The sequence below is a fragment of the Populus euphratica genome, unplaced genomic scaffold (genome assembly GCF_000495115.2).
Source record: "Populus euphratica unplaced genomic scaffold, PopEup_1.0 scaffold1.1, whole genome shotgun sequence".
Lineage (NCBI taxonomy): Eukaryota > Viridiplantae > Streptophyta > Magnoliopsida > Malpighiales > Salicaceae > Populus > Populus euphratica.
The window spans coordinates 1,714,623-1,732,141 of record NW_011499845.1 but is presented as its reverse complement, the minus strand read 5'-3'; the positions used below and the strand labels follow the sequence as shown (position 1 = coordinate 1,732,141).

The 17,519-nt window shown below is 35.6% G+C and overlaps 3 protein-coding genes across 8 annotated transcripts in view; all 3 read right to left on the bottom strand.

The window, feature by feature from the left end:
• Positions 1-295: 295 nt before the first annotated feature.
• Positions 296-5,007, bottom strand: LOC105140394 (DNA replication complex GINS protein PSF3-like). Of its 2 annotated transcripts, XM_011047323.1 has the most exons (8): positions 4,673-5,007; positions 3,640-3,758; positions 3,477-3,545; positions 3,281-3,381; positions 2,689-2,781; positions 1,428-1,564; positions 1,226-1,335; positions 296-524 (listed from the first exon to the last, which is right to left on the bottom strand). In XM_011047323.1, exons 2-7 carry the CDS (start codon positions 3,682-3,684, stop codon positions 1,226-1,228), a joined length of 555 nt encoding a protein of 184 aa, XP_011045625.1. In that variant the 5' UTR covers positions 3,685-3,758; positions 4,673-5,007; the 3' UTR covers positions 296-524. The 2 variants fall into 2 exon arrangements, with proteins under 2 accessions (XP_011045625.1, XP_011045545.1); XM_011047243.1 differs by lacking the exon at positions 296-524 and having other exon boundaries at positions 868-1,335; positions 4,673-5,003.
• Positions 5,008-5,638: 631 nt separating this feature from the next.
• Positions 5,639-9,997, bottom strand: LOC105140258 (GDSL esterase/lipase CPRD49-like). 2 transcript variants are annotated; one of them, XM_011047058.1, is made up of 6 exons: positions 9,605-9,997; positions 9,325-9,402; positions 9,059-9,199; positions 8,657-8,748; positions 8,419-8,568; positions 5,639-6,238 (listed from the first exon to the last, which is right to left on the bottom strand). In XM_011047058.1, exons 1-6 carry the CDS (start codon positions 9,713-9,715, stop codon positions 6,025-6,027), a joined length of 786 nt encoding a protein of 261 aa, XP_011045360.1. In that variant the 5' UTR covers positions 9,716-9,997; the 3' UTR covers positions 5,639-6,024. The 2 variants fall into 2 exon arrangements, with proteins under 2 accessions (XP_011045360.1, XP_011045430.1); XM_011047128.1 differs by having other exon boundaries at positions 8,657-8,733; positions 9,605-9,995.
• Positions 9,998-11,938: 1,941 nt separating this feature from the next.
• ATH9 (ABC2 homolog 9) overlaps positions 11,939-17,519 on the bottom strand; it is a 5,912-nt gene continuing 331 nt past the window's right edge. For 2 of the 4 annotated variants that reach the window (XM_011046715.1, XM_011046862.1), the window contains exons 2-13: positions 17,404-17,488; positions 16,959-17,113; positions 16,685-16,810; positions 16,510-16,605; positions 16,277-16,377; positions 15,986-16,022; positions 14,879-15,097; positions 14,289-14,400; positions 13,108-13,199; positions 12,831-13,010; positions 12,573-12,686; positions 11,939-12,446 (exon numbers count right to left, since the gene is read on the bottom strand). In XM_011046715.1, coding sequence (XP_011045017.1) covers positions 12,246-12,446; positions 12,573-12,686; positions 12,831-13,010; positions 13,108-13,199; positions 14,289-14,400; positions 14,879-15,097; positions 15,986-16,022; positions 16,277-16,377; positions 16,510-16,605; positions 16,685-16,810; positions 16,959-17,113; positions 17,404-17,488 — 1,518 coding nt within the window. In that variant the 3' untranslated portion in view covers positions 11,939-12,245. Of the gene's footprint in view, positions 12,447-12,572; positions 12,687-12,830; positions 13,011-13,107; positions 13,200-14,288; positions 14,401-14,878; positions 15,098-15,985; positions 16,023-16,276; positions 16,378-16,509; positions 16,606-16,684; positions 16,811-16,958; positions 17,114-17,403; positions 17,496-17,519 lie in introns of all 4 variants that reach the window. The other 2 variants (XM_011046940.1, XM_011046788.1) reach the window with 2 other exon arrangements.

The window sequence follows — 17,519 nt, the reverse complement described above, 5'->3', positions numbered from 1 at the left end:
ATGTGAGTTTGAAAGTAGTGCGATTTCTTCCAGGTAAAGAGGCAAATGGATGTGATAGCTATAGAAGAGGAAGTGGAGAGTGAAAATCAAAGACTTGTTGATGATATGTATCTGAATGAGTTACGATTTACGGCAATGTGCAATTCATTCATAACATGTGGAAAAGTCGGTGAATGGTGACGATGGGATCATCACCACAACAGGAGATCTAGGTGACCAATATATATATATATATATATATATATATTGGGTGTATTGGGGTGACAAATATATATATATATATATATATATATATATTGGGTATATTGGGAAGGGGTCAAGGAATGATAAAGCCATTTGCTGTGGGGATTATCGGAGTGTAGTTTTGATAATCTTGTGCCCACTAGGAGATGCATTACCACCATCTGACTTCGCACAGCATGCATCAATTCAGCCACGAAAAATAATGGCACGCAGCAGTATCAAGAATAGAAAGCGGGGCTTGCAGCTTGACAATCTCCTTTGAGTAATCCTCACCTTCTGAACTGAACTTTGTAAATCAGGGAAACAAAGACTTGTATTAATAAGGTGTTTAGAATTGAATTTTAACCTGTTTTTCATTATAATTTTTTTTTTGTTTTAAATTATTTTTTTAGTATTTTTAGATGTGTATATATATATATTTTTTAAATGATTTTAATGTTTTTCTGAACTAAAAGTAATTGAAAAAAAATTGCTATCGACTCTCAAAAACCCTTTAAATAAAAGACTTATAGCATATCATGTAGCCAAATTCAAATATTAATATTATCTTATGCGGAAGTTCTGCCTACATTGACCACATTTAAGTTTTTGGTTGATTGTTTTGGGCTTACAAAGAAATAGATGTACAGTTGAGCAGGGATCATTTTTATAAATCACGGAATTAAAGATGAAATGTATCGCATCAACTCAATTATCATGGCAACAAGTAAACAGTCAGTTTCTGTCTAACTGCGACTGCAGTTGCATCATCACCCCCAAACAGCCTCACCCCTGCCCCCAACTTCCTTTAGGGCTAAATATCAAGCTAAAATTATCAGGAGGAAAACGAAACTGGAGAGTGAACTATTATAGTACCAGGACGTGCTTTGTTACTTTTCATGCAAGAATGCACCCATCATGCATCAATCTCAAGGCAAGGACCAAGATATAACAGCAGCATGAGTGCTTGAATTGAAAGTGTCAGCAGGGTAGAAATGGGCACCTATTCAGCTGGTTTTCTCTTCCTCCCAAGAATTGAAGCTCTCTGCAATCTGGGGCCACCCATCCGCCACTTCTTAAAGGCTGCCATGGATGATTGAGCTGCTTCATACACTAAACATGCAGACAAATAAATTACTGTCATTGCAACATAAATGTGCGGCATGAAAGCAGAAAATATACGCTTAAAAGTAAAAGAATCTCACTATAAGTTTCTTCTTTAGTTAGGAGCATCAGGAATTTGGAAGCTGCTGCAAATGCTGTGGTGTGTGCCTTGTGCAGGACTTCCTTATACCGGATTCGAAATGCATATGAAAGCAACAATCCAATGGATTTATCACACCTAAGCATCATTATGAATATAACCAAATAAGTCCTCGCAAAGAAAAGGTGCTTGGTGAACACCAGCTTGTCAGCCAAACAAAAGATTGCTGGTGTACATGTAAATTTACTGTCAATAGGTATGCCCGACATTCGACCACCACTTGTCAATTGTGCACTTTGGATGTATTATTGCCAAGCACAGCCTTCACAACATGTAAACTCAACCACGGTACAGTGTATGTCTAAAGCATTGGGGTTTGACCACAAAGTAAAAGGGCCCATGAACAATATTGATTGTCAAGCATTTGACCCCATTCACAACACATAAACTTCTCAAAGCTAAACAGAAAATCATAATGCATGGAGTGAAGTAATTCATTTTGACAGATTACTTCTCCCATTTGTTTCCTTTCTATTGCAAGCATCTCGATATGGGCCTTCAGTTGATCCCTGGACTTGAGAATGAAAACAGATAGTTTTTGCTTCTAGACTTCAGGTACACTGAAGTCTACCAATAAATGAAACCTAGATAAAACTAAGCAACCTGGAATCACTAACAGAAAACTTGTCTTGGTCTAAAAAGAATGCCACACTCTTATCCAAATAATTTCTTTAAAACAGTCTAATGAAGCAGACAAGGATAGACACTAGTAAATTCATGAATGGCACAGATTGGTAATGAAATGATATTTTCAAGTTACAGTACTGAAGATATCCTAAAATTGAAAGCACTCCATAATCTTCCGGTTGCCAACCTTATTGCTCTGACATAGGAGAAGCCCACATTTGATTTTTATCTCTAAAAACAATGATCTACTTTTGGATGTCATGATGTGTTAGTTTGTAACTTTGTATCCAACAAATAACTGGATTGTTTTGGAATTGTCAATCTGATTAAACAGACTGAGAAAGTCAAAAGGTTAAGGCATCACTTAGGGAAGGTCATAAAAAGATATTGAACACATTGAGCTGCATGTTTCCTCCAAATCGAGAAAGCATCACTTAGCAAAAAATGCTTCGCAAGCAGGACACCATTTTATGCAGGTACTCTTGCATGGTAGTTCAACAAAAGGCACTAAAAGAAGACATCACAACAGGAATTGTATACACACATGAACAGATAGGCAGGAGAAGGAGACTCACAGTGGAGCTAGCTTGCATCCAAATTCATAAAAGTATGGACAGCGGGATCTCAGGTCCACACAAGCAGCATCTGCCTGAATTTCCAGCCTTGTTCTGATGAGGAAAAAGAAATAATATCTATAAGATATAAAAGCAACTGTACAAGTAAATAGATGTTGGATGACAGCATAGACAAACCATTCTCCATGTACACATATGATGATTTTTTGGGGACTCGACTATCATAACAAGCAATTAATTTAAATAAAACCCTGAAAGCAAAACCTAAAATCAGGGAGTTCCCAGCGGACTTGAGCAAAGTTTCTATAACTCAAAGGAACTACATTTTAGATTGAAGTTTTAAAATCGAGGAATTCCTAGAGGACTTGAGCAAAGTTTCTATAATTCTAAGGAGCTACATGTTACATTGAAGTTTTAACAGCAATGACATAAATAATTTCAACAAGAAATTTTCTATCCTTTATAACTACAACCGGGAAAACCAATCGGACCCTTTTACTAAGACAGTAAACAACCCTATATGAAGATGGATCTCCCACCAACTCACTTCATAATGTAAAATAAAAATATTTGATTTGAGCAAGGCAATTACTTTTGATTAAAACAGGCAGGAACACGTATCGATACAGCTTGCCTCATGTGCAATTCTTGAGCAAGCCAGAAAGGTAGCTCTGTCTTTGAACCTTGTTCAACCTGAGTTTTAATTAACACGTTCACAAACAAGGTGAATATATGAAGTAATTTGACTTGTGAAATCTTTCTCCAACGCTATTTTACTTGAAACTTACATATCCTTTTTCAGTACTTTCATCGATTTTCACTCCATTTATAGCCTTTTGAAACACAACTGGAACAAACTGCAAGACAGTGTGAACACACGATAGAAAAGTGATTATGTTAGGATAACGAGATTTAGGAGTTAAAATATAAGGTGAGGACAAAACATTTCACCTCTTCCTCCACGAGAATACCATCAATGTCATAGTAATTTGCCATTGTTTTATGTTATCAATTTTATCGGTCTTCTAGCTTCTCTAGTGCAGAAGCAATTTCACGTGTTTACCTCCAGGCTGCAAATAAAACATAATTATATTGTATTTTATAGATTGCAGTCCTATATACCCATCTCTTTTATAGATTCGATTTTTTCAACAAATTGTAATAAAATTGATTTATTTTCAACATTCCTAAATCTTGTTTCGATTGTTCTGAATCTGACCGGAAACAAAGCAGCGGGGCAACTGCTAGATTGATGGAGCTTGGAATCTATGCTCTACAAGATTTTACCTATCAAGTCAGTCTTTTATTTTTATTTTTCTAGCTGTTTAGTTTGGTATTATTGACAAGCAGGATTATTTGCTAGTTTTTTTTTTTAAAAATATTTTATTTCTTTAAAAGGCTACTATCAAGCAGGATTACTCAAAAGGATTATTTGCTGGTTTTAAAAAGAAAGAAAATATTTTCCCAATCAATCAGGAAAATTTTCTTTATAGTCTTGGTCCCATTTTGATAAAGGTAAGAGATTTTCCAAAGATTTCCAAGAAAATATTCTGAGGAAGCAAACTCAACAAAACAGAATGAGATTTTTTACCTCCTGAAACCAGTCTTCTGGTCATCAATTTAACATGTTCTGCCAACACTACTGTCATTCTTGATGACACTTAAACAGAATGATCCCATTCCCAATTTTTTTTTTATGAAATGCATCACAACATATTATGAAATGCATCATCCCTGATCCCTCTCCACCCCAGTCTGATAAAAAAAAAACTCCCCATAACAGTGTCACCACTGTGATATCACAGTGTATTTATTAGTTTAGTTGGTCCCTAGCCAGTGCAGGATGGGAAGGGAAAAAAATAAAAGACTGTTCAATAGCTAAAACGTCCAAGAATACAAGTGTACAGGGACAAAAGAAGAAAAGGTTTCCTACGACCAAAATAATCAAAACAGCAATTCAAGAAATTGAGTTGAAAAACCAAACCGTTGGAGCAATTTCTTGATCTTCTCTCTTGGAAATCTTATATGCAACTCCCCCCTACGACCTCACAGGATAAAAACAAACAGAACAGCTCACGATGTCTGTTGTTGATGTCTGGATCTCAGGGTGAGAGGACGCCGTCGGTGATGAAATAAAAGGGAGGAGAGGGCTGTTGGTGGTGGTTGATTGTGGAACGGCTGAGAGAGAGAATAAGAGAGGCTAGGGCAAATGTTGTATGTGCTGGCTAATGCCGCTAATGTGGAGGCTGGAGGTTGGATTTGGTGCGGTGTATACACTTTGTTTTGCTAGTTAGACTAGCGGAGTATGCTTGCTTGAAAATGGTCAAAAGTTTCAGAAAAAAGCTTTTTCTCCAGCGCATCAATTACTTTTAAGAATCTTAAGAATTCACCATAATATCTGAAAACACATATCTATTGCATCTCAGGGACAACGGAACATTCAATTTTTGCATCGTTTGCAATGGAAGCAGCGCCAGTCCTGTTCTTCAAAACCCAAGTTAATCATAATTTAGCTTTCGTAGTTTATTAAAACAAGTTCGTTAATTTCTTGCAACATTAAAAATTAAACAATTATGGGAGCTGTGTTGGGTATGTTTAATTTAGTTGTATTTTTTTTTTCAAAGTTATTTTCTCGTTAATATTTTCATCATATTCACCTTCTTTCTTTCTTTTTTTTTCAATTGGAAGGGGACGGAAAATGGATAGAAAGGATTAAAAATGAATTTGAAAACATAAAAATTAAATATGTAATTTGTGAAACCACAAGAACTAATTAATTAGTTGTGCTAAACTACAGATTACAATTGAACTCTCGTAAATCATGGTAGAGCTGCTTTTGAAAAAAAAGAAAAAGAAAAAAGAGAGACAACTTTATACCATGACCATAGTAGTGGACACCATCCACTTCGAAACAGTCAATTTCAAAGGCACGATGAAGAGAGATTTAAGATGGAAAAATCATGCTGAAACCATGCATGTAATGATAATCAAGGAACAAAGTGGCACCGGAACCACCTGTGATGGGTTCGTCTTGAAACCATGCAGTCTCTGCGAGAAATGGCGCTGGTGCATTTGAATATTATTCAAAACAGCACCATCCATGCCATTTTAGAGACCAATGTTACTGCTAAAACCTACGGCTATACAAGGAACAACTCAATTAAAAACGAAGGGAGTTCAGAAACAGTAGACAAGAATGAGTTGCATTATAATTATTCCACTCTAGGCTGATTCTTTTTTGAGGGTTCATGCCGACTCTGGTAAGGGATGCCTGTTTCCTTCAATCTCTAGTTGCAGCTCCGGCATTTGAAAAAGGCATAAAGATAGTTTTGCAACCTAGTCCCAATGAACCTCCCGGTGAAATGTCCACTCGGAGGGATTTAGAGTTCGTTTCCCATCAGCAGCAACAAGATCATATGGTGAATCCTCTGAAAATTCGGTGGGCATGGACTTCCAATGAAGAGATGGAACCCACTCAGCTTCCTTTAGCACCTTCAGAATCTCCTCCACAACTATTTTGCTCCCCTCTGCTGATAAATGAATGCCATCTCTGGAAAAAAGTGAAGGGGGAAACAATAAAATTGAAAGTTGAAACACGTTACTACCAGTTTAAGTCAACCAAAGACATTCGATTTACATTTTTTATGATTGTTGTGGTAAAAGGAGAAGACAACCTGACAATCTTAAATCATGACGGTACTTCCCAATGGAAGCTAACATTAGCTAGTAAAAATTGTAACAAGGAGGAATTATCTAGTGATTTGTGAGCTAAATTAACCAGCACGGCCTGCCTTTCCATACAGGATGAAGGAGAGACCATCTATTTAGAGATAACATGTATTGGACTACAGGCTTCGCTCGTATATACCTGACTCCAATATCCAAAACAGGTGCAAATCTAGCATCCAAATTCCAAAACCAGGAAGTCTTCTCAAGTTTCAACAGAATAAAATTCAAGTTCGATGAGTCCATAGAAAATATTTTAGGTTTTGCACTAAGAAAGACCAATGCTTAAAAGACCACTAAACCACAAAAGAAAAACCCTTCTCTCTTTTAATTTTAATACATGAACTATGAAGTGTTTGGATTAGATCACTTCTATAACTGTTCACCACCAAACTTCCATCACCATGACCACCAAAAAGACCATTAAAGTAACCCCTTTCAACCTTGAAAACAACATTTAAATTCAAAATCCATTTTGAATTCAAATCAAACTCAAAACTTTGATTATTAGTTTTTCAATCTGAAATTTCCAACCTTTAGAACACTGAAATCCAGTGATGGTTGGGTTTAAGACATGAATGCAAGAAATCATGTTGATTGAAACTTTCATTTGACAGTGGTCTCACTGCCAAAAGTGATAAGTTTTAGCCCTAAGAAGACCATCCGAAACAACAACATAATCTAATCCATCAAAGCTGGCTAATAATATCTTTTCATCATGGGAAAGCAAACACGTTGATGGCCTAACTTTTCACGGCAATGCAAAAACTGAAAATGGGGACCGTTTATCTGATTTTTGCAGATAGTCCCTAGATTACATCTGCAGCCCGTGAGTTCCCATAGACAAATGACACTGCAACATACTGCAAACTGTGCAGGCAAGCATTTGGATTTCAACCTAATGTTTTTACACATATCCCAAGATTACGAGCAACTATCCTTATAACCACAAAAGTAAACAATCAAGGAGTCTGTTATCCAGATTAACAAAAACAAAACAAAAAAACGAGCAAAGTGCGGAAGGTTTGGAAGTTTTATCTACACAAACAAATACGAGCGTGAAATTGGCACTAGCACCAGTCATAAATGATTTTGAGAAATAACATAGTTGGAAATTAACGTATGGGAATTGTGATATTAAGGTGGTGTTTAGTATTGTGATAATAGTTATTTTTAAAAGTATTTTTTTAAAAATATATATATATATTAAAATAATATTTTTTTTATTTTTTACATTAACACATTAAAACAATTTAAAAAAACTATAAATCAAAATTTATGAAAAGCCCATTTGAATCACAGAGATAAACAATCTCTATATGGTAAAATGGAAGTACATGAATTGCAAGGAAGAAAGAGGAGACAAAAGGAAAAAAAAATCTAAAAGTCACATTGAAGTTTCGTTAATAATACCTTTGGTATCATCAGAAAAATCTTAACAAAATAAATTTAATAACATCAGAAAATTCATTAATAGTGGTTAGAGAGGGCCAACACGTGCCACCCAAAAATAATGAATGCATGTGGCCTACTTTAATTACTATTAATGATTTTAAGTGTCATCGAGATCTTTTAATGGTACGAGGGTGTTATTATCGAAACTTCACTCTCTCTTTTTTTTTCTCTTTTCCTATCTTTTTTTTTTCTTCGAATTTGTGCCAGTCCATTTTAATAATTTTTAAATACCTTTATTTCCAGCCGAACTTTTTAAAGTAATGTTTTTCAACAACAACTTTTACCAAATTATGTTATATTTCAATATCTTTTTTGGCCGGTGCTAGTTTGTAAAAAAAAATAATTAATGTGATAGTTAAAAAAAATCCAAATATGAGAGAAACAGAAACTACGCCTCATCGATAATTGTGTGCAAGGAAAATACCACCACATGTAAGCATCATATAGAAAACTCATAGAAGATACATGAGGGAGACCAAACAATACATAAGATTATATACACTTCTGAACATTGATCTTGTTAGCAGAAGGAAGATGAAGAAAACTTACGTAAAGCAAGCAGTGGTCCAACCATCTCTTTTTTGAAAGGCAGAGAAAAGATCAACAACCTTCACTCCCAATTCCTGGCATAGCTTTATACAAGAATTGGAATATATTTGGCACAACTCATTTGTTCGTACCACTTCACTGAAAATTCCACTGAATTTAGAAAAACAGACGGTTCAGAATTTCTATGATCAGAAACAAAAAAAAAAAAAAAGGATAAGAAAATAACGAATCAGAGCACCTTGTGCTTGAACTAACTCTGGCCTCATCAACAGGCGGACAGCTCATAAAAATGATGCGGGTTGTATCTGAGAGGCTCTGATTTTCAAATATCTAGTGTTAGATGAAGCATCAAACATCATTCTCTGATGAGTTCTTGCAGGGCCAAATTATAAAATATACACAACAAAAGAATAACTGGACATAGTCCAGCAATCAGGAAATGAATAACAAGCATTTAATCATTTAAAGGTATTCGAGAGCAGCATAAAAACCTCCCAGATTTCATTCTCCTTAAAAAGGAAGTTTACCCCAATATTCATCACATAAGGACAAGAATTGCTTTGATCATTCATAGTATACATGTGAACCATGATCTATTTATATATAGTGAGATCGTATTATTTGAGAACCAGGAGAAAACCTTGAGGTGAATTGCAATCTTTCTCATGTTTTCCATGTATTCATCAAGGGGTACATGAGGGCCTAGGCCAGATGAGTGAGGCCCCATTGAATCATTACCACCAAAATAAACTATCACCAGAGCTGGTTGCACAGGAGCATCCTACAAAACATAAAACCCATTTAATAGCACGATCAATTTCACCTACTTAGAGATGAGATTCCTCAAATAGAGCAATTTTTACGTCTAACTGCTCCTAAAAGAAATTATTATATCAACGAAAATACCTTGGGAAAAACTTGATCGAGAACCTGGACAGCACGCCGCGAGTTCCATCCGTAGTAGCCTCGCAACAATATGTCTGCCTGCAAACAGAAAAAGATTAGCCTAATCAGACGATGAAAATGGCAACTAATCAGCGCTGGGATTAACTAGCCAAAACAGTGAAATAAATATCATTAGGGAAAATCTTCATTTCAATTTATATGTAATAGAAAAGAAACAAATCAAAGCAACATTCAAAGAACACGTGAAATATAAAATAAACAAATGGAGAAAGAGGAATACTTTGCGAGAGTAGATATCGGAGAGAATGGAGCCCCAACCGCCATGACTGAAGCAGAGTTGGACAATGGATGATCCAAAGAGAACAAATTGCGGTCTACTCGGTCCCACCATTTTGACAAATCCGTTGGTCGTTCTGTTTTTCTTTAAACACAAAATTCTTTGCTCTTCGTGTCTGGCTGTGAAGGTTGAAAATGGCAGTGGCTCTACACTCCTTTTATGAGCGGAGGAGGTTGATAGAGGAAGGAGTAAAAATCGAGGACTGACGGATTTTATTAAGCGATGCCATGACCCTCATTAAAGATGGATAGATACACGTCCACTACTTAGTTTGTAACAGACGATAAGTGTCTTCCTCTCTTCTTTCATTTCTTCCCTCCACAACTTTGGGAGTCCTACTCAATGGGAATATACGAAATAACCCAACTCAAATATGAAAAAATAACAAGCTATGTTTGATTTAAAATATATTAAAATAATTATTTTTATATATTTTTAAAATTATTTTTTATACAATCATGTTCAAATAATAATAAAAATAATTAAAAACTAAAAAAATTTAAAAAATATAATTGTATGGCAATGCCAGATATCATCTAAAGCGTTGAATTTTAGGTATAACGTAGATAATTAAAATCATTAAATAAAAGAAGGATTGTGTTGTTAATATTCCAGGCTTTCTTATATTGTGAAGTTTAGAACTTGAAATGATACGGCAAAAGGCGAGTTTATAGGTTCCACCTACTCGCGCGAAAATAGGCGAGTAATGTTCATGCGCGTTTGAAGAAGTAAATGCGAACGCCATGCCATTATCCCACCACCGAACCACGCCAGCCATTGATGGCTTCCCCATTAATGCGACCTTTCTGCTGCGACCTGGACCATCCATAGCCACCAGATAATCCTTAATTCTCAAAAGGATCGCTCTCTTTAAAGAAAGATGAGGCGTCTTCCTTGTCTACTGGAATGGTGTAATTATACTCCCTCCCTGAACGTTAACGAAATATACCCAAATTTGAGGCCAAATTCGGTGAAACAGATTGATGTTGAGATTTGTTGTTCTAGACGTTAGGTTGCTTTAGTGGTTTATCAATAAATTCCTTCTGTTAAGGGTTAGTTGTTTGATTGAATTAGCCTTACCACGTGTTAGGATCTGATTAAACGTGAGTTGTTATTTTTTCTGTTTTTTTAAGCTCTGCTTTGTAGGGCTATAAGATAGCCAAGTTTGCTAGAAATACGAAGTGTGATTTTCTCCCAAAATTTTCTTAATCATTCTCGTAAGTTTTACTGATTATTAACAATTGACCCACCAAATTTTGTGGGTTTGGCGTGGAAGAGAGTTCCATGAACACAGTCAACGATCATGATCATGGTCTAACCAGATGCACTGCCCCGACCAGCCCCACGCCCAGTCACGAGACACGATTAGACCCTGACAAAGACCGCCTGCAATGTGCCATGATTGATAGCATGTAATGTTTCTTGCCCTTCACTTTGTTCGATTGACAGCGGTGGTTGCTAACTTGCTACAGCTCCCACAAACCCAACCACTCCACCTATATGAGGTTTCATAGTTTCTGGATGAAAATGACAGTCAAATGGCACAGGACACCACACAGTCACCCAACAGTTCATACCATCATATGCCTTGAGGAGGTGGCTGCCTCAATTCTCCTGTTTATTTTTTAACTTTGAAAGTATTTTAAAAAAAATCTAAAATCCTTTTATTTATTTACTTTAATAAATAATTTTTTAGTATTTTTAGATTATTTTAATATTTTGATGTCAAAAATAATATTATTTTAATATATTTTTAAATTAAAAATACTTTAAAAATAACTATAATTACACTCTCAAACAAATTAAAATGTTATTTATTATAGTTTTTTAAGAAAATGTTTGAAAATATGATACAAACCACATTTCTAAAAAAATTATTTTTTTATTAATTTTTTTTTTGTATTTTAGATTGGTCTTAAAAATAATATTTAAAAATAAAAAAAAATATCATTTTATTATACTTTAATATAAAAATCACTTTAAAAAATAATCATAACCATAATATATTTTACTCTAATTTTGGTAGGTTTACTTTATTCTAGGAAATATTAGATTGGTTCATTTTTAATATTTTATAATTGTTTTGATATATAGATATTAAAAATACCAATATTCTATCAAATTTTTTACTTCCTAGTATTTTTTTAATGCTTTTAAAAAATCTGGCTCGGGTGAAAAAACAAGTTTCATTACTATTATGTCAATCACAACGGACACGAGATTCCCCGTGACGAAGAAACATCGAAAAAAAATACATCGACAACTTACATATGTTCGAGACAACAATTCAAATGGACAAGACATTCATTTCCAAAATCAGAAGGAAATTCCATTCGTCGGAGTCTTATAATTTCTCCTTCCCCGTTGAGCGGTTTTACAACACAAATTATCATCCCGAGTTTCTTATTGAATCGAATGAATGATACATCTTTTCCTTTTAACTGTTTAAGAAAAAAATCACGGTATCAATCCGTGCCCAAAGCACCTTCTGGACAGCGGGGAGAAAGAATGTGAAGTCACTCTGTGGTAAAAATCTGAAAAAAGAAAAGAAACAGGCTCTATTGAACGTGTCCGATGTTTGTATTCATCCGGTCAAAGCTCTCCTTAGATGTAGAAGCCACAGGGCTATCTGCATTCCAAGCAGTCTAACTTCCAACAAGATTTCCTCCAGCAATACATCTAACCTGCCTAGTAAGGATTTCCGCTGTAACTTCTTTGCCTCAACAACTGCCTCGGAGGAAACTTTTCCGATGATGAAAAATGTCTCAACAGAAGATCCTTGCAACTGACCATAATTCATTTTGATTACAAGCCATTCCAAGATTTACTTAACAATAAATTGCAATTAACTTCAACCAGAAGACCGCAATAATAAATGGCAACAATAATGAGGGAGGATAATGCACAATACCAGACAACTATTTACAGATCGTAAACAGTCATTTGTCTTCAGCATCAACAGAATTACTCGTGGCAGCCTCCTTAGAAGCTCTGAGATTTGAGGGAAAAACTGAGATGCATACATCTGCAAAGGGTACAAAACTACAAATTGTAAAGCAAGCAATAGATACATGGAAAGCATCCATGTGGACAATGGAACAATAATTTGTCAATGAGAAGCACAATGATACATCCCAAAGCATATCTGTATTTAAGAAGACTGACAGACCTGCCGTTCTGAACGCTCCCTGTCATCGCCTTTTATAACCAAATGATCAACGGATGGGTCAATGATCCTATTCCAGGGTTTCATGGTAAGAATTGCAGCAAACAGTGCATATAGATCCTCTCCAGCACCCAATTTAACACTGTTTTCCTTAATTGCATTAGCATCAGAAAAAATCAATGCCTGTGACAGATTTCATAACATCAGAATACCAGCATTAAGCCATCAACAGTGGAAAGGTGCAAGTGAATAATGATTGAAGATGGAAGTAAAAATGCACCTTCCAAAGAGCAGCGTAGTTAAACCTAGTTGTGAAATCAAGTTCTTTGTAAAGACCATGGTCCAAGAGTACCAACTGTGGTTTTCTCTTGCCTGTACAAATGGGAAACTTGAGACATTAGTGTTTCTGGGAACCAACTAAATGCAACTAGTTATACATGCATACTGCAACATAAAAGAGAGTATTGCACAGAGAAGGTTCTTTGACATCCATTACTAGTCAATGGAAATGAAAAGCTTTCAAGAGTAGTAGTTTTCAAGAACCATGAGCATGCAATGTACAAGATATCAAAAGGCATTCTCTAATACAAAAGATAACAATCCAACCAACACCAGGACACAGATCCTTCTCCCCCACCCCTTCTAAGAGGATGGAGGGACAGAGATAGTTAAATGGATCTCTCTTCACCTTATGCACGAGAGCATTTCTTACCAAAAGTAGCCAGAATTTTTACAAGCTTTCTATTCCTTAACACTACCTAGGAGGTATTGACTGAAGGAAATTAAACCATTACAGATTGCCAGAAATATGGTACCTGCTGGCATTTCCTAGAGTTTTACGAGTACTGTGCCCTAAAATCCAATATGGTACCTGCTGGCATTTCCTAGAGTTTTACAAGTACTGTGCCCTAAAATCCCCTGATTTAGGTTCTCTGTGAGTCAAATAATGCCCACAAACATCTAGAGGATATTAGGATGACCTTTCCAAGTATATAAAAAAAAACCAGAATTTTCAAAGTGATTGTGTGCAGAAAATTTTTTGAGTATCACCCTGTAAAACTTCTATAGCGTTGTTACAATTGACTGAACCAGATGAATGAAGACATTATTAAATCCAGGATCACTAGCACAAATTTCAAAGGTAAGCAATTATAAATGAAAAGCAAATTGGCCAACGAGGTTGATTCCAGCAGTATTATAATTGTTCATCAGTTACAGTGCTCTCCTTGTGTAAAAATAAAATAGGTGCTATGCCTCCTAGGACTAAAGAAATTGGACCAAGAAACACGGAGAGGATATGCATAATCATGAGCATTAAGAAAAACAAATGATAATAACAAAATGGAAAATAAACTAACACTAACTGCTTCCTGATTGCTGATGAAACTACTTAAGCAGCTGACCAGCCAATGAAATTTTACAGAAATGGTCAAAGACAATCTCGGCAAAAAGAAGCCTGACCTAGAATGGTCCTTTTACCAGATGGCAAAGGGCGAACAATCAAGTTAGCAGCATGTGGGTCACAATGCACAAATCCATGTCTGAACATCATCTCTGCAAAAACTCGACTAACCTGCAAAAGAATCGTGCATATCGTCTTAATGTCACCCCAAGGATACTAAATCTTCAAACTTCGCAACTCAAATATTGACTGTTTTCCTTCCCAGCAAACATGTGTTAGTCATTGGAAATTGAACCCAATGGTTCAATGATAATATAATGCCTTCATACAAGCTCACGAGATGAAGCCAGTTTATTACAACACATCTCCTTCAGCCAAAATGGATGAACCATATCTTTTTTTTAAAAAAAGCTTAGTAGACGAAAATGGTAAAACGATTGGCTGCCAAGCAAGAAAAAGAGATTTCAAGTTTCAAGGGTCGCCAGTTCATGCAAAACAATGAATGTTAAAACCAGGGCCAGGCCACTCTTCCCGATACCTACTTTCAAGCCATAGCTTAATTTTAAGAATGTTGGAGATGGAAATTTCTCAATCATGTTAACTTCTAAACCAATAAAACAAGCCTGCAATATCAAGGCTATGAGCTTACTAATGTTGCAACTTCATTAGGCTGAATCCCAAGTTTCTGTATGGTCTTCAAATCGCTCACATGTGCACCATCCATAAATTCCATGGTTAATAACTTTGAAGTACTTAAATTCCAATGCACCTTTGGAGCATAAACATATTCTGCAATATGAGGAGATAGCTTCCGGAAATTCTGCAAACATTTCTCGCTATTCTTGGCCTCAACCAAAAAATCCAATTCCTGAAGGCCACGTGAAAAAAAAAATAAAGAAAAGAAAAGTCACGGTCAATTTTAATAAGAGTGCATCTATATCAAATCACAGACATGTTTCAAGGCTACAAGAAAAACTATGTATTGGGCATCAAATAATGTTAAAGAAATGTATTAAAGCTACAAGAAACACTATGCATTAGGCATTAATTAATGTTAAAGACATGCATTAAGGCTACAAGAAAATATATTTATTAGGCATCAATTAATGTTTGGTAACAGTGTTTTGAAAACCAACCCAGTCATTGAACAAAAAACAATAAAAAACATGTCAGGGTTAAAGGTTCAACAAGGTTTAAGTAAAGGGCTAACCTGCTGGCATCAACATGTCATAATAATTAGGGTTGATCTACATAGAATTTTTAATCAAAACTTACTTTTAGTTGAACATTAAATTATTAGTCCTAAAGTTGCATGATCTTTGATACTTATAACTACTGATTTTCATATATTATGATTGGATAACTACAACAGACTGGACAGTTCACTTCCAGTAAAGGAAAAGGACAGTAACTATTATTGTTAGATCAAAATAGCACTTTGTGCTAAAGTGTGCAGCCGATACATTCGTCAGACTTGAATAGCAACAATGGCAGTAGCTTAACAGAAAAGCGGGACATTTACAAATGCTTTGACTTAATTTGAAGCAGAAAGTTTTATCTTTCCTCTTGTGACTGCAAGAACATAAGAAGCCAACTAAGCAAATAAAATCCAGCAAGTTGCAATCACTATGATCAGGCCAACCCGGTTTATTTTAAAGAATGATTAGACAAGTACTTTACGTTGCTTTTGCAAATTTCAGAATGACTTTGTGCATGAAAAAAATACTAGAGAATACAAAAATTTTCAGAAACTTGCCTTGGGTAAACTTTCACGAATTTCATCAATCAACCATCTGCACATGTAATTCAAGGAAATCTCAATTAAAAATAGCTCTTCAAGACCATGAAAAACCACTTATAAACAGATAGGAGAAAGGAATATTTGCACATTTAGAAAAGAAAAAAATGTGCATCTCACATAAAACCAAAATCCAAGTGTTGCATATCGTGCATGATTAGTGTGCCGGATATCCAAAAAGTGAACAACTTATCATGAAATACAAGAACAGGTAAACATCCCATAGGATGGAAACATCCATGATGCTACCTGTAATCAAAAGAAGGAAAAACACTATGTAGGGTATTCACAATCACTTCCACAGTGGCACGATCTGCAGTGGCAGTATCTGTCATGTGAGTGTGTTGAACCTGAATATCCATAAAACAAAATGGAGGTCAAAGGTGAACCCTAGAAATCATTTCCTAAACGTTAACGTGAAAACTTAATTCCACCAAAAAAATACAAAACTTATTTTCAATTAAAGGGGCAACAATGGAGACCTTCACGGCCACTTTTTGGCCATCAAGTGTTCGAGCTACATGAACTTGTGCAAGGGAAGCACTTGCTATTGGAACAGGATCAAATTCTTCAAAAATCTGCATATAAAGAGGCCTTTATTCAGGTCATAATGTTCCAAGTCTCCATCCTAAAATAAATCAACGATATGATACATACTTTATCCGGTGTCTCTCCAAGCTCTTTCTTGAAAACCTCACACACTTGATCATACGAAGAAACTGGACATTTGTTCAGCATTGACTCCCTCATTGTCTGAACATACTCCTCGGGTACTAGATATTCCTGTTAGCACAACAAATTATCAACTAATAATACTCGCAACTGATTAATTACTCGACGGACAAATAACCCATCTAGCACATCAACTTGACAGAGCAGATATTCTGTATAATTTCATGCATATGCTAAAGGAAGCAGATTGAAAGTATACCAGCTGACCAAGGTGTTGCCCAAGCTTAATATAAATTCCTCCATTTTTAAAACAAAGTTCTTGAAGTTTCCGTGCAGACCTTAAGTGAACTTCATGTTTAACTTTCGCCTTCTCAAAGCTTCCTTCCGACAACCCCCACAGCGAGTATTCATAATCTATCGACAAAGAAGAAAACAGACACCATCGTCGTTATAAATTCATCTCAACAATTCTCGATATTCATCGATCACAAATTAAAAAAATCCAAGGTTATCTAAGAAAATGGTACTGTATACACCGCATAGAATAAATATTACAGTTATAAATTATCACCTATCATAAATATAATAATTCTAGCGCTTAGTGCAAAATCCAAGCCAAAATTGAATTTAACGAATGAATCGTATCTCTGTGAATTGGCGATGAAAAAAATGAAGAGAATTTTAGAAGTTCTGAAGATATGTACCGAAGGCAATAGAGGCGGCAGTGACAGTGTTGCGATACAGGCGGACAGGGACGGCGGTGCAGAGCTTTAGAGCAGTCGCTGGATCCTCGGAAGTGGCCACGGCGGCTGTGGGAACC